Source organism: Rhyacophila brunnea, unplaced genomic scaffold (genome assembly GCF_057557595.1).
Source record: "Rhyacophila brunnea isolate RB1 unplaced genomic scaffold, BYU_Rbru_1.0 scaffold_14, whole genome shotgun sequence".
Lineage (NCBI taxonomy): Eukaryota > Metazoa > Arthropoda > Insecta > Trichoptera > Rhyacophilidae > Rhyacophila > Rhyacophila brunnea.
The window spans coordinates 32,282,463-32,298,955 of record NW_028232796.1 but is presented as its reverse complement, the minus strand read 5'-3'; the positions used below and the strand labels follow the sequence as shown (position 1 = coordinate 32,298,955).

General features: G+C 31.0%; 1 protein-coding gene across 3 annotated transcripts in view; it reads left to right on the top strand.

The window, feature by feature from the left end:
- The window catches only part of LOC147075871 (uncharacterized), a 364,751-nt gene that overhangs the window by 325,293 nt on the left and 22,965 nt on the right, over positions 1-16,493 (top strand). For all 3 annotated transcript variants that reach the window (XM_085942199.1, XM_085942200.1, XM_085942198.1), the window contains exons 6-10: positions 8,932-8,982; positions 10,870-10,947; positions 11,350-11,445; positions 12,164-12,289; positions 15,851-16,255. In XM_085942199.1, the coding sequence (XP_085798325.1) occupies positions 8,932-8,982; positions 10,870-10,947; positions 11,350-11,445; positions 12,164-12,289; positions 15,851-16,255 (756 nt within the window). The remainder of the gene's footprint in view (positions 1-8,931; positions 8,983-10,869; positions 10,948-11,349; positions 11,446-12,163; positions 12,290-15,850; positions 16,256-16,493) is intronic.

Sequence of the window (16,493 nt, the reverse complement as noted above, 5' to 3'; positions counted from 1 at the left end):
ACTTTTAACATGACTTTTATTTGGAATCACATGTAAAATAACTAAAATTGGTGGTGTTTGTAAATATATATGAGTAATATCATGTAGGCCCACGGTGACTGAGCAGTTACGCGTCAGGCTTATGATGTCATGGGTCCCAGGTTTGAATCCTGGGTCTGGCAAAAATGTACAATATGTTGTTTTTAACTGTGTATTTGAACCCAAAGTATGGACCTTATAAGTTAAGTAAGTGGCTAACATCCATTTTACGTAAAAACAAAAATTTGTTAATACAACCTCCACTCTGTGGAGGCCCATACGATCATCTTAGTATCAAACATAGTAAAATTATTTACTAATATAAATATACACAAAAAATATTGTTCGTTGGTAGGTAGTAAATTTTGATATTCGTGAACCTTTCGATATTGCTAGACCGAAAGAAAAATATATTTCAGGCTAAATTCCATTTGCCTTTACTCTTCACCAATCCCGGGATTCAAAATTGTGTTTATGATTGTAATTCCTACTCTGAATCAAACACACATTGAATAAACAATCTTGCAATTATTGCCAGACACTGAATAATTCAAGACCGCGTCCACAGTTACTCTGGCACTACTCAACTTTGGAGTAACTTATCTTTGACGATCTTCTTTGACGCAGATGGCAATCAATCGATTCGTCAATTAATATTTTTTTAAACCAGCATTGCATACAATTAATAAATTATATCAAAATCTTAAAAATATGCATATTTCTCACAAACTGAATAAAAATCAATACCGATCAGGAACGCGTCAAGGGTCGCTGCCTCCCGAGTGCCAATCCGAAATTTTATTGCAGTTTCCCAAAAATGAAAAGTTGAAACAATTATTTTATTATCATCAAAATAGTTAACAAAAATTATGACATGTTTACGTATTAAATAATAAATGTAAAATTTTGCCATTAAATTTTGCATTTTTTAATATATAATAAATTAAACAGTCGATACCTACTTAAAGGTTTAAAAGACTTCAGTAGAGACGTAAAAAATCCCTGGTATTAAAATGAAAAGATTATAAACAGAATGGCGTTACAGAAAAGGGAGTTTTATGGTTTCCTTCGCCGTAGGTATTATAAAATAAAATAGTGTTTGAGCCACTTTATACTCTGAATATTGTAAGTATGGTATTATTAAAAGTATGCGGATTATAAGCAAGAGGTAGGTAATGTTTGCACTTTGCAAGTAACTAATTATTTTACCTAGTAGGAATATATTATTATAATATATTATCTAATCTAATGCCCGCCCTAAATGAATTCGGATGTCGTAATGAAATATAAAAAAATAAACGATAGATTATAATTATCCGATTTTGAATATCGAACTTTTTAAAGCTCGTCATCGAACAGTTGATAAATAAAAGCAGACGTTGTCCAACCACAAGGATGTAAAAAGTAACAAAAATTATTTCTTTATATTATTATTAAATTAGTGTTAAAAATGTATTATATCTCGTAATGTAGTCTACAACAGCAAGTGAACAATAAATTTAACATGAACAGATAAGTATGTGGCCATCCAAAATAGCTGTTGTGTGAAGTAACTTAAAAATTAAATTAAATCATAAACAACAAATTAATAATGGTGACCGCGACATGAAACTACATCAACTATAAAACATTCGAATTGCCGTGCCCCTGTGGTAGAATCATAAAATAATTCTCCGATAATTCTAATAAAACTATTTAGGAACTAAATTGAACAAAAAAGTTTATTTTATGGTGTTAACTGTCATTTTTACAACGTTTTTCTTAGCTCGTATTCTTATTTGTCCGGTACAAATCTTGCAATCGATTTTTAACTAACTTCCCGGCTAGCCAGACATTTGAAACTTTTAGAATATATCAGAACACGATGCCAATGCATTTTTTAAAACTTTTAGCCATATTTAAGTAGAATTGAATTCATTTTCAGTTAATTCTGTTTTGTATGAAAAGTTATTTCGACACCATTATTGGTTGCTAGGAATCTGGGGTCCTCGCAACTAAATTATTAATATATACGTGCGTTATTATGGAAATCAATATGACATATCAAGTACAATTTTTTTTTGATCGTTTAAGCTAGTCGAGTCAAGTTTATATGGTTCAACAGAAAATTTAAAAACGTTGTATATAAAAATTTCTTTTTATCTTGTAATAATTCTTGATACAAATACATTGTATTAATTAAATAAAAACATAATATTTAGTTCAAGTTACAATAATTAGTTTAATAATAGTTAACAGTGACGTAACAAGGGTTGTGTGGGTTAATTCAGCCGCCCTGGGTGCAGCTTTTGATAGGGTGCAGAAGTGGAGTTGGCATTGTTTAAAATGGTGCTTACGCAATACTATATTACATTTTCGATTATCATTTGAATACGTGTATTAATTAAGGCGCTAAGTACCAAAAACATAAAAACTGACATTTTTATAGAAAAATGTTCTACATACCAACGCCAATAACTTCAACTATAGTCTAAGTGCCTCAAGCAAGTCAAAAAAATACAGCAAAATAATTAAACCTGTCGATGTTGTAAGTCCGTTGGCGTGTTTTATTTATAATGGTGTAAGTAGCACTGTAGTGGTCAACGGCATTCAATATAAAATAACTGACGATGGTGTGTTGACACTTGCGAGTTCTTATTACCTAAAATTATAGAAGCTGCCTTGATTGATTCACACTGTAAAACTACATTTTTCAAAATGTCTGCATCATGAAATTTTACTGCAATGACTCGGTATTTTGTAACTACAGGCAATACTACTTTTTGGTACTTAGAGCCTTATTTAATACACGTATTCATTATCAATTTTATTGTTTAGCATTTTTGAATGATTAATTATATTCAATGTTAAAAATTCAATGTTTTTCCATCATTTATAATTTGTACCTATACTAACAAAAAACAGGTATCTCGATTTTTCAATTTAAGGGGTCGTAGATTTTGAAAATAATCATATTAGATATTTTATCCGTATTATTTTAGTCTGTTAATAATACCCGAGCACAGTTGAACTTAGTATGTATATGTTGGTAGTAAGTGTGCATAGGTACGAATTTTTTGTTTCTGTCTCAGACTTTAAAGCATCTTGTTACACCTCTGATAATTAGGACCAGTTTCGTTCGCTTTAAAGAGACATTGTCTAATGCTAAAGAATATTAACTCACGTTTAACTAACAAATTTTAAAACGAGAAAATATTTATTGACGATTCATACAATAATAAATAAAATTCTAATAAATTCTCTGTTCAAAAATAAATCAATTAAATTTGCATAGCTTTTCAGAAAACATCAGTGTAATCGTATTTAGGTGGTTAAGCTGCATAAAGTGAATATTATCATTTTAATAATGGATAGTTACTAGGGATTCAGTAAATTGCTTGATTTAATTGATTTGAAATTCATTAAATTATATTAGTGACAAAATAATGAATTAAGGCGGCACCTTTTTATTACTCTTGGCAAGTCATACGACAAAATAATAAACAGCTGTTCGAAGGTATCAATAATGCTTCCCTTTGGTCAAGTCTTGTTTCGTTGACTCTTTATAGCTCAACTTTCTTTTAAGTGAAGCAGAGTCTAATTAGGGAAATATAATACCATAAAAATTCGATAATGTTTAATATTACTTCCGGGTGGATACATTTTGACGGAAAATATATTTCACATACATAATTCAAGGAGTGGTTAGTCTCTGGCGTAGAACTACTATAACTACCTAGTTAAATAAAACTTATCTAGTTAGTTGCCTTCCAAAATAAATTAACAAGTATAGTTACTCAAAACGTTCGTAGGATTTCCTTTCCTATATTACTTATTTAAATTTATTTTATATATATATATATATATATCAACTTATTATTTTTTGGGATTGATGAACAAATTTATATTTATAAATACCGTCTTCACAATCATCAGTAATCATATAAATTACACAAGTGGCAAGCGCTTATGTAGGGCGTTCATTATATTTTCAATATGAAAGAAAATAATGAAGGCTTTGCAATAAATTTGTACAGAGTAGAGCTTGTAATGAGGTAATGCATGCAAAGTTTCAGCTTAGGCCTCAGTGTGATTTTGACATTCAAATTAAGGGGGGACATGCTCGTCGAAGGTCAAAATTGAGTTTTTATTGTATTTTCAAACCATGATCCTGGACACTCCTTAAACGTTGTAGATAATCTATTTATATAATTTTGAAGCCTTATTATTCTTTATAGTTATTTTTAACATTTGATGACTGCATAAAGTATTTTTGTTAGATTAAAGAGTATTCTTTTAAACCTCTCGCTCTAATGTTTTAGAATATAGTCATATTTCGGTACATAACTGTGCAGTGGTGTTAAGATTTTTTACATTTATTAATTTTTAAACGCATTTATAAAACCATGAGCATAATTTATTACGAGATAATTTTTGTAAAATATTCACGATAAAAAATTATATTGATAATCTCTGTGATCCCAAATTTGACAAGAATTAGGCATTTTAATATTCAAAAAATCGGCAAGATTAACACATTTGAAGATGATTCTAAAGATATTTATTATAAGCTATGTCTTTGACCATTCAAGTGTGGTAAACATCTTATGAATAATGATTGCTTTATAATAATTATTGACCTAAGAATAAGGTAGTGTTTTTTTGAAATACGCCATTTCTTTTGTCATTTCCCAGTGGTTAAGCTACAACCTACGGCCGTAGCCATAAATTGACAAACTATATTTGAAGTAGGGAGTAAAATAATATTAACGTGCGTGTTTGAACATGTACCGTTTAAAAAAGTTTTAAAAAAAAATCGGTTAGGTACATGTTCAAACACGCGCGTTAACATAATTTTACTTCCTACTTTAATTATAGTTTGTAAATTTATGGCTACGGCCGTATGTTGTAGCTTAACCACTAGGGAATGACAAAAGAAATGGCATATTTCAAAAAAACATTACCTTATTCTTAGGTCAATAATTATTATAAAGCAATCATTATTCATAAGATGTTTATCACACTTGAATGATCAAAGACATAGCTTATAATAAGTATCTTTAGAATTATCTTTAAATGTGTTAATCTTGCCGATTTTTTGAATAATAAAATGCCTAATTCTTGTCAAATTTGGGATCACAGAGATTATTAATATAATTTTTTATCGTGAATATTTTACAAAAATTATCTCGTAATAAATTAAGCTAATGGTTTTATAAATGCGTTTAAAAATTAATAAATGTAAAAAATCTTAACACCACTGCACAGTTATGTACCGAAATATGACTATATTCCAAAACATTAGAGCGAGAGGTTTAAAAGAATACTATTTAATGTAACAAAAATACTTTATGCAGTCATCAAATGTTAAAAATAACTATAAAGGATAATAAGGCTTCAAAATTATATAAATAGATTATCTACAACGTTTAAGGAGTGTCCAGGATCATGGTTTGAAAATACAATAAAAACTCAATTTTGACCTTCGACGAGCATGTCCCCCCTTAAGAACATTTCAAGCTGTTCTCTGTATGAACTTACCAACTAAGAAATTGGTTGATTTGTAATACCGTTCAATCTTTAAATGTTTTATCGAGGAATAGAATAGTCTACTATTTCAAACTATCAAGTAAAATTTAACAATTTGTAAAAAGCAGTATACGTAATAAGGCTGGGGAGTTTATTAAAGACAACCCTCACACTGAACGACTTGTAGGTGCAGCAAACTATTGGTTCAATTTAAGTACACATACAATCTTGACCCCTACAGGGGGGGGGGCTGACAGGGCTCCGGCCTAGGGGCCCGGGCTTAGGAAGGGTTCGGCATGCTGGGTCGACCAGATAAGTGAGATAAACGCACATTAAAAATTCTAAAATTAGTTAGTTAGTTAGCATAACTAGTTATGCGATATAATTTTTGGTAATTGTGTGTCAATACTCGACATCTCCATAATTCAAGTAGGTAGGTAAGGTGTTTTCAAAAATACAAAAATCGCTATCTAATAATTTTTCCTCGAACACCATTTGGAAAATGCTTGTATAGTGTCACATTGCCTTTAACCTTAGCGATAGGTAGGGGGGCCGCCAATGATTTCAGCCTGGGGCCCGTTCCAGGATGTGGGGGCCATGCATACGATTGAAGGGTATTTAAGAAGTTTGTAAAATATTGGACATTTCCAAGGCTCCACGAATGGTGAAAGCATTTCCGAAGGACACTAGATGTGAAGCTGCTTAGTGAAGATCCATTATTTGTTATCAATTCGTCACTGAAAATGAATTAATACAGCATTTAGTCAATTTAGTGTATTATTTGCACTCATCTTGGATCCAGCTATTTCATTTTAGCCGTAAAGTATGGATATAGGTATTATGTTCAGTGATTTCCTCATTTTTTCAAATACAATACGAAATTATAATATATTATATGGAGTCCATATAGAGGGTGACACGTCATATATTTATTTCCATCCTTAGTGCGGCCCTGTCAGCATTCACAATAATAAATAAGCGCTACGTGTTTCATCAGCTTCGCATTAAATTCAATAAAAAAAGATTTCTTTTTTATATTTCTCCGACTGAGCTGTCAAAAAATGCATTTTTTTATTATCAATGTTACCGTAAGTTGTACCTACATACGATACCGCGTCGTAATAATTCGTCAAGATGCTTTTCGGTGAAACCGAAATTGAATACCTACCCATAAACAACTTTCTTATGAAAGAGTTATTAATGATAAACATTTAATATCAGATTACGATAAACAAGTTTTAGCTTTTAACTTGTACTTACCTATCGATCATTTTTTACATCTGCCATTTTACTTGTAAGGCGATGTCGAAGCTTGCAATTTGAGATATTTTTTTGATAATTTATAATTTCAACTGTGTAGAACTTGAAATCCTTTTTATTTATATCAAATTTTATTTAGGTATGGTCCTAATGTTGAAGATTGATTTGATATAAATAAAAATCAATGGTTTTAAAATAGATAAGTACCTATAAAAAATATTAAAAATATGAATTAGTCTAAAATCTCTTAGGCGATGCTTAGAAAACTTAATAAACTAAATTTTAATAATAAATATGACCATAAAATATATGTAATAAGTTGGGGTCCAATTCAATAAATTCACATACATTTTTTACAATTATCTTATTTACTTATCTTTGACTTAAAATAAAAAATATTTTTCTTTTTAATATTTTCAGATACATATTTATTAATTAACACAGTTGTAAATAATCAAAAAAATGTCTCAAATTGCAAGCTTCGTATTTTTCCGCTAGGTGCCTCTGATAGGTAAATACATCGCTTTAAGTACATTAAGTTAACACCGATGGCGCCACTATCAACCAACTATTTATATGAGGGATACATATTATATTATTAAATTTCGCCATATCACAATTAACCGTACGCTGTCGTACTGGAAAGAGATGGCCGTATGGAATTGAGATAAAAAAATGACACGTTATTCATGGAGCATTGCAGACAATTTTTTTTAGATTCAATAAGAATATTGATTCGATATTGATTGGTATAACGCTGTCGTTATTAAATTATCAGATATTTGATAGATTACTTGCTAACGTTACCACTTCTGAATCATTCAGAATTTTATATAAATATAGATACATATACAATATGATTATTTCTAATTTACTTACCTACCTATTTTATTGTCTTTTCCTTGTAATTCGATGGTTTTATACGTGTTTTATTTAGACATGAATTTGATCTCAATGCTATACAGACATCGATATCCGATACAACAGCTCATGGTGAACCGTGATATGGTCAACTGCATACGTACAATTTTCCGGATACGCTATAATAATGAGGTATTTTTAGTTCTGGCCATTTCATACTTCAGTGTGTGTGCCATGACACATAAATCGAGACAAATATAATATAATGTAATAATGTATATTTGAAAATAAATTTAAGCCATATTTTTCCACATTCGATATCTATAACCTATTTATTATACCACAATCGGTAAGGTTCACATTAATTTTGTGTTCCTGTGGGTCTATTCCATACACAAGGCGGCTATCGACAGTAGTTTATCATATTATTTATGTATTGAGGTATTATAATAATTGTTACGATAAGTTAGCCGTCTAAACTGTGAAAACTGTCTAAAAGTTAACACAGCCAAGAAACGGGCAGTTAAAACATAGCACTTTTTGACAGTTTAGACCAGGGTTGGCGTGCCAAAATTTCCCAAATATTATTTTTTGACTGCCTCACATGCCGAGCAGTTTTTTGAGTAGTTTGATCAGGAAAACAATGAAAAAATAATTATAAGAATTCTATTAAAAAAGTTCAAAATTTGTAATTAATTGAGTTCTTGAGTTTTTCTATAATACCTACTTAGTTTACTCACAAATTGACGCCAAAATTGCTCGGATCAGATTTGACATCCTCTCCGCGACGCAGCTTCCTCCGCCGCCTTATTAGGTCAGTGCTATATTATTATTATGCATAACACATAAAGCCTAAAGGCCGATCCATGCAATTATGCAATTTAAATTAATTATAATGCTTATTCTTGAAGAGTATCTGCCTGTTATTTTTTATACAATGCGATCAGTCATTTATGCACAAATTTCGTCGTTTCCGTTTGCGCATCGATTGATAAATATTATTGGTAAAAATAATATTAAAAACCGAAGAAAATACGCATTTTTCATAATCATCTCGCATGCCATAGGTTCGCCATCCCAGGTTTAGACGGTTAATTTGTTGTAACAATTAACCGCGTCAATATATAAATATGATAAACTGCCGTCGATAGACGCTGATAGCCGCCTTATGTAAGAATATAACTACTGGCATGTGAACAAAGTTGAACATACGCCTGTTAACCTTTTGACATTGCTTAATATTATGAGACTTTATTGAAAATGTATTTTTCTTTTGTTTTTCAGGGAAAACGACTGCCAATTTCCCGCCGAGCAAGTAAAGAAAATTTGTTGAAGGTAATTATCGTTATATTATTTTCTATATCTTTAGGGGTGAAGGCTTAGAGATGAAAGTCTGATTGGGGTGGCTCAAATGAATCGAGGAGAGAGTTTATTTACTGACAAATAAATAAATACAATGACAAAGTTATGATGGAGTGTACTGGCATAATGATAAAACTGACTATGTTAAAGGGCTGAGATTACTGGACGGACTGAGATAACCCATCAATCATGACTCGTTATTTATATACTTACATGAATATTCAATAAATTGCGAGAGGCATTGTTGATGTAGTTTCCAATTGTGAAATCTGCTGTCTGCCGCATCGTTGCAACTTCGAGGCGTTTTGATGACAAAGCCTGATTGTGCGATAGTTGAATGTATTGCTGATTTTTGTGTTGTCATAATAACGCTGACAAGGCCCGAGGTTGTTGTTCGCTACATACCCTAACTTATTTTCATATTATGTACCTACACACTTTATTTTGACATAGCTTAGTTTTAAGACTTAGTTTTAGTTTATTTCTTACTCAACATTTGTATGGATGTGTTAACAAGAGTTGAGGCCAAGTAATACACAGACGCATTATTTACAAAAAGGATAATTCAACGACATCAACGTATACACATGTTGTCCTCTTTTCGCTATAAGCGCAATAAGTAGGCGTAAGCAAGACAAACGGCTGTTTCTCGTAGACGTTGTGCAATGCCCGTTGCCTCAAAAATGCATTAATACACACAATTTTTCATATCTGTGTTAGCACCTTAGCTGAGAGACCTTATACCTCTAAACATGAATTGTTAAGTTTTAAAATAAATTTGGCATAATATGAGTTTTGACTAAATCGAAAGTCAGGTGTGAATGTTTGCTGTTTTAAAAAAATACAAATGTTATGAATTATAAACGTTTCAGTTAATATTACTTTTACTTAGAAGATACTGACATGTTTTTGTCCGGAGCGTACAAATAGGATGGATCCTTCTGATCATCCACCAAATTATTAAAGATTAACTGTGAATAAAATCTTTACATGTAAATTGTACGTATTACATTTAGCAGTAGCACAGGTCACCGTGAACTATCTTAGCAAAAAGAGATGGCTGTATAGCATTGAGATAAAAAAAAAATCGCGACATTCATCATCACAATGGAGACAGTAATGTTCTAATTTTATTAGATTCAATAATCACAATAATTTTATATTGATTGGTATTAAATTCCTGATTATGGTATTATTGGTATTAAATTCCTGAATGGTGTTATTACACTATTTGATACTTTCTTCACGTTTCTATGATGCAAATGACACAACTGATTCGTCAAAAATTTTAAAAGTCACAAAGTTATTAAATTATATTTAATTTTTAAAAAAGATGTGCATTTGTCACAAACTGAGTTTAAAATATTACCCAAACATTGAAAACTAACTAACTGAAATTGAAAATAGATTGTCATTTTTTATCGTATGTAGCTTCTAAATCAGTCAGTCCATCAGGCTTCTATGTCACTAAATACGCCACTGTGTACCATAATTTTATATAAATATAAATTCGAAATTATTGTATAAGTATCTTATTTATTTAAGTGCTTACGATGAACTGCGATACTGAAAACTGCATACTTACATTCAAATTTCCGGATGGAATAAAATATTTAATAAATTTATTATTTCACATTAGATTATAGTTCACTTTAATATCATTAATATTATTGTAGACGAAATTAATTATTATGGGTTTAGTAATTGCTGTACCTAAATAAAATTAAATATTTTATATATGTATTAAACTTACGAATGCGTAAGTAAATTAAACTAGATTGGAAAAGAATTTATTTTAAACTATTTCATAAGCGTATAATCAAAATAGGTAATTTAATGTATTTTTTTTTCAATTTCCAGGACACAATTTCTGATGTTGACTCGGCCGTGTCATCCGCTCCAAATTCCCTCTCGCCCCAACCTTCACCTGATTTATGGGTTAGTATTGTTACTATAGATATACCATCATAAATCGTCCGGTGTTAGAATTTAGAACTAAGCTCATCACAGTATGAAAAGTATTGAATGATAACATGTAAAATTGTTAGCATGTGGCGCCGTCACTCAACGGATAACTTATACTGGTGATCTGTAAATAATAAACCGCTACTAAGGCCCTATGCGGCTTACTTGGAATGGGAATTATTATGGAATGTTACTGTAACACGTGTTCCAAATCCAAAACGCTATTTTACATGCGGTGACTTTATATCGTGCGATTATATTTTCTGCGTATGAAACATAGGATATTCATAACGCATAAGCCTTATTCTATATCATATAAGTCAGTATCATAGATTATTGTAAAAGATTACTAAAAGTAGTTGTACTTTGTTTCAGTTTCATTCGCAAGAAGCAGCACGAAAAGAAGTGGATGAAAGCCTGTTAGATGTCCAAAGGAGACAGATACACGAATTGGAAAAAGCTTTAAATCTAGTAAGTTTCTCTACTCATTGAGATACTAACCTTTAAATTTTCGTACGCAAATTGAAATGATTCTGGTTGGATCCGACTTTGTTGATTCACTTTGGCCCCAAACAACCATGGATAGTGCGCAAAAGAGATAAGGAGGTATGAAGAGGTGAAAGCACTTGTAATAGACCCCATAATATGCGTCTCCCCTGGGTTATTGGGCAATGACTTGACTCACCACTGTTTTCTGCAAAAAAACAAACATTACATGCTGAAAATTATTTTTAATATCTTTGATTTTAAATAACTAGTTGCTTTTACTAGCATCAACAAACTATTGACAGAACGAAATTGAAATCTTGTATAATATACTGTTTCCCTATAGCAAAAGGTTAAAATAATTTATTTATGAAAGAGCTATGATTTGATTATGTATCATAATATGTCATATCCCTTCAACTATTATGAAGAAAAATGAATTTTTTACAATATTACAAAATTTTATCTTCTAAATTTGAAATAACTACAGCTTAAAAAATAATAATGTTGTCATATAAATAATATTTTTTTCCTTATTAATTATTTATTATTATTAATAATTATTGTTTTCCTATTTTTGATTCAATGTAATCGGATTCGAGAGATCAGAAGTATCTTTTTTTTGTTTAGACACAATCATGCCATTTATACCAAATTGATTAGGGACCTTTTACGGTTTGAGTAAAATAACGATTAATTTCAGTCATCGGTTGGTCAGCGAACGGCTCAACTCCGAGCCACTCAACTGGAGGAACAGCTCCAAGACCTGCGAGAGCATGCCGATCTGCTGGAGTTCCGGTGCCTTGAGCTCGAAGACACGAGTGAAAAGGTAAACATGGCTATGAAGTGCTTGATAGTGACTGAGTTGTAAAGACATTCTTATTCATTAATGCATTTAAGTACCTACTTACCTAACTAGTGTAATAATTGCCTGACATATTTTTTATAAGAAATGATAATAGTTTATTTTCAAAAATAATATAATAGGTACCTAATTCATTTTTGTTTGTAGTGTCCATAAAATATTTACAAAAAAATACATCAAAACAAGTTCCTTAAATCAAGTTCTAGCTAGATTACATTTCTGTTTCAAACAGATTCAAACGCTCATTTCATAAAAATATTACCATTTTTTATTAGGTTAGGTTATTATTTATAATTTTTATAATCTCTAATAATAGAAATTTGTGAAGGTTTGTGTAGTAACATTTATTATGTCACACACAACTGTTTTTAGGTTAGGAAATTTGAATGATCTTCAAAGTTAATAATTTTTTGCTTTTATAATAAAATAAAGACATTGCTAAATTATTAATCATTTGAGATAGGTAAAAAACACGAATAAATGTAACAAAGATCATTTTGATCACAATAATAATATTATTAATGATATATAGATCAGTATAGGATCAGTATTGGATCAGTAGTGGAGCAGTATAGTGTAATTAATATACGATTACATTTTTAGGGATTATATTGTAATATTGAATAATCATTCTACTAGTGCATGTATTAATTAGTGGATAGTGATTAACATTTTACTGTTTTGATAATGATATTATTCATAATAGATTTTTTTTATGTGTAGGATCATACTAATTAGTTTTGAAAATTATAAATATTTTGTAATATTTAATCTTTACATTTACCATATGGTATCATGGGACCATTGTATTATCAAAATTTATTCATGTTTAATAAAAGCCGTACTGCGGCAATGAATCGGAATTTTGCATGGTGTAAATTTAATGATTATACAACCCTTCTTGCTATAAAACCCTGTTTACACGTGCATGGATTTACTGACAGCAGTATGTATAGTATGTATTGTCGCGACCATAACGATAAAATGAAAATATAAAAGCGAATAAAATTATCATCCATGTTGTAAGACTGCGTGCAAAGATCGAAAAAGTTTAGCGGCTTCTGATTTTTCACACGATAGAGTTGCAACTTGCATGACGTATGGTCTCGAACCTGCCAGAAAAAATATGAACTACACCACGCAGAGTATTTCGTCATTTTCACAACCTGTCAAATACCACCATACGATGACAACGCTTACGATTGAAAAATGAGATTGGCAAGACAGTCAGTACTTTTGCGTGTAAATAATTAATAAAATAATACACACTATTGGTCCCAGTAAATCCATGCACGTGTACAGGCGCTATTAAATGATATCATCTCTAAAAACCATAGACAAACTTTCTGAATTTCCTAGGTATACATGGAAATACCAACCCAAAACTAAATTTTGAGCTTATTTATAATATCTAAGAATTCTGCTATACTAATGTATGTGTGATAAGAATCTAAGACAAATATTCATCTAAACGTGATAGAATCGTTGATTACAATGGTAAAAAACTGTGGTAGTCTTATAATACATGTCATGATTCAGTCATTCAAATTTTACTGAAAACAAAACATTAAATGTCATTTGCAATGGCTATTAATATTGTAAAATGTAAACAAATTCTTTACATTTAACAATCAACTTTGCACTATTGGTACAACTTCTTCAGCACAAAGTTACCCCTATATTTAAAAAAAATGATTTATAATCCAGTGATTGAAATGAAATTGTCAATTCGGTTTTTAGAGGTGAGCTTATTGAATTGTGTGGACACGCTTTTATAAAGTTTTTTTTTACTTTTGCACGAAATATTACGCTTGTTTTCCTTTCAATAATATTGAATATTGTTTCTGATATCTATTGGGGTGAAGGACAAAGTAAATAAGGCAATGGGAAACTTTTTAAGAATAAGTAAAGATGGGGAAAAGGACAACGGGTAATGGTTATGAAATAAATTATTATTGAAAGGAATTCATCGAGGCTTTCCAGCATGATTTTATTGCTATCTTATTTTATTACGGTAAGTAAATATAGATATATGTTTTAAGACCATTTAAATATATTGTAACACGACGACACAGAATACAATATTATCCTACACATGTAGAAATTCAAAGCATGTTAACGCATGGTATGTATTAATTAAGTTGAATGAATAAGCGCACATGACAGCTACTAGTAAATCCTTCAAGGAAATTGAAACAGGACTGTTGGGAGAGTTTGAATTAAGTACCATTGTATATAAGTCTTTACTTTATCAACATGTTTGATGACGCAGGCGTATCAAAACTTATGCCAAGATCTAAGTTTGAATAATTTTCTTGTGTGTATGTTTTGCGTACACATCTGTCAAACACAGCGATATTTAAACTTTTGCAGACTGATGCTCGTACTCGCATACTGATAGAGATGCTTTCAAAAAAACGAGCGGATTACAAAGGTTCATTTTGGCTACTCGATAAGCGTATCTAGATCGTTTGTTTTCACAATTTTCACTCCAAATGAAACATATTAGTGAGAAAGGGTACACAGATTTTTACCATAATTTGTTGTTAACCATTAAATGGTTGGAATAAATTTTATTCCAACTGCTTTTCTGTGCCTCATGATATTACTATGGCAGTATCTGACAGGCCGCAGATTTTTAATGACACACATTGAATGTAGAGCGAAGTTCTTAACTACAATCGCTGTAATACCGATAATTTGTGGTTCAGTATTTTATAATTATTCAAACAGATGTCAATGTGTTTAATTTTTTAGATTATGCAAAACAACCGACAGTGGCTAGTAATTTGCGCTTAAAATCGGACGAGATAACTCACGAAGTTTTTATTTGCGGCCTGTAGATCATGGCCTAATAGTGAGATAACTCGCTGAAGGCATTGCACCGGTTAAGGGACAGGGAGAGGGATGAAGGAAGGGTGAACATTACAGATATTCACGCGTTTCTACATGTGTATTTCACCTGTCTAATAAGGAATCCTGTAATACCAAACACTTCCATTAGGTTTAGTCAATTATCACTGATTATGGCTAATAACTCATTGTACGTTCATAATACGGAACATTTTTAAGCATGGGATTGACCAGTTTCACAATTAAATAATTTTGTAGGTACCTACCAATGAGCTGGAAAAAAAAGACTTTAATTCAAAATCAGTATGAAGGTAGAGCTCAATTAAGTACCACATTACATAAATAAACCATAATACATTTGTACAGTTTTATACAAGCACAAAGAATTTTTTTTTTGGTCATGGGTTTACATTGGAATTATGATTTTGCTTATTTCTTCCCTATATACCTATTAAAATAGTAGGTGGAAGCTTTTCATAATTTGCATGTAGGTATAAAATAAAATTATTATATATCACAATATTAATTTATTTCTGCATGTTTATCCCATAATTTTAGATAGAAATCTGGTTTCTGAATACAATATTATATGACTTGTATGATTAATTAATATGAATAAGTCAAAATACAAACCAATTTGCCATTCATACCTGGCCATTTTGATTATTGCAGCGAAACTCTCTGGAAGAGTTGACAGATTCCGACTCAGGATGTACTTCACCGGAAGACCGTTTGAAGAATTCGGTGTCGCCACAGCTGCGGCGTTCCGATTCTGGATACAAATCACCGACGCACCAACCTACTTCGCCCAGTTTAAAAAACCGAAGGATCCTTTCCACTCCTATCGCCAGCTTGTCAGAGAGCGAATCCGCACCGTATACTGGGAAAACGCATTTACAGGTTAACGAACATAACCAGGAAAGTGGACAGCAAAGCGATGACATTCGTGATAGGCTGGAGAGGATGCTTGCGAAGACTCATACTGAAACAGACAGAAACTGCTTAGAGCAAGTTTTACAATTGTTGTGGAATTTACAAGCCCTGAGTAGTAATCTGTCTGATGAAGATTATTCTATGGTAAGACAAATAACTTTAAAATGGGTATAATACATTCAAGTTAATTCACAATATTTATCAAGTTGGTAAACTCCTCAATAGAATTGCCGTAAGCATTGTATTTTCAAGAAAAATAATTGTCCTGAATAAATGAAGCTTTATTTTACGCGCTTGTCAGAAACTTTGTGTAAATGATTTTTTTTATTTTGACATAATTCACGATAAATAATGTCAACTTCAGGCAAACATATCAAAAATA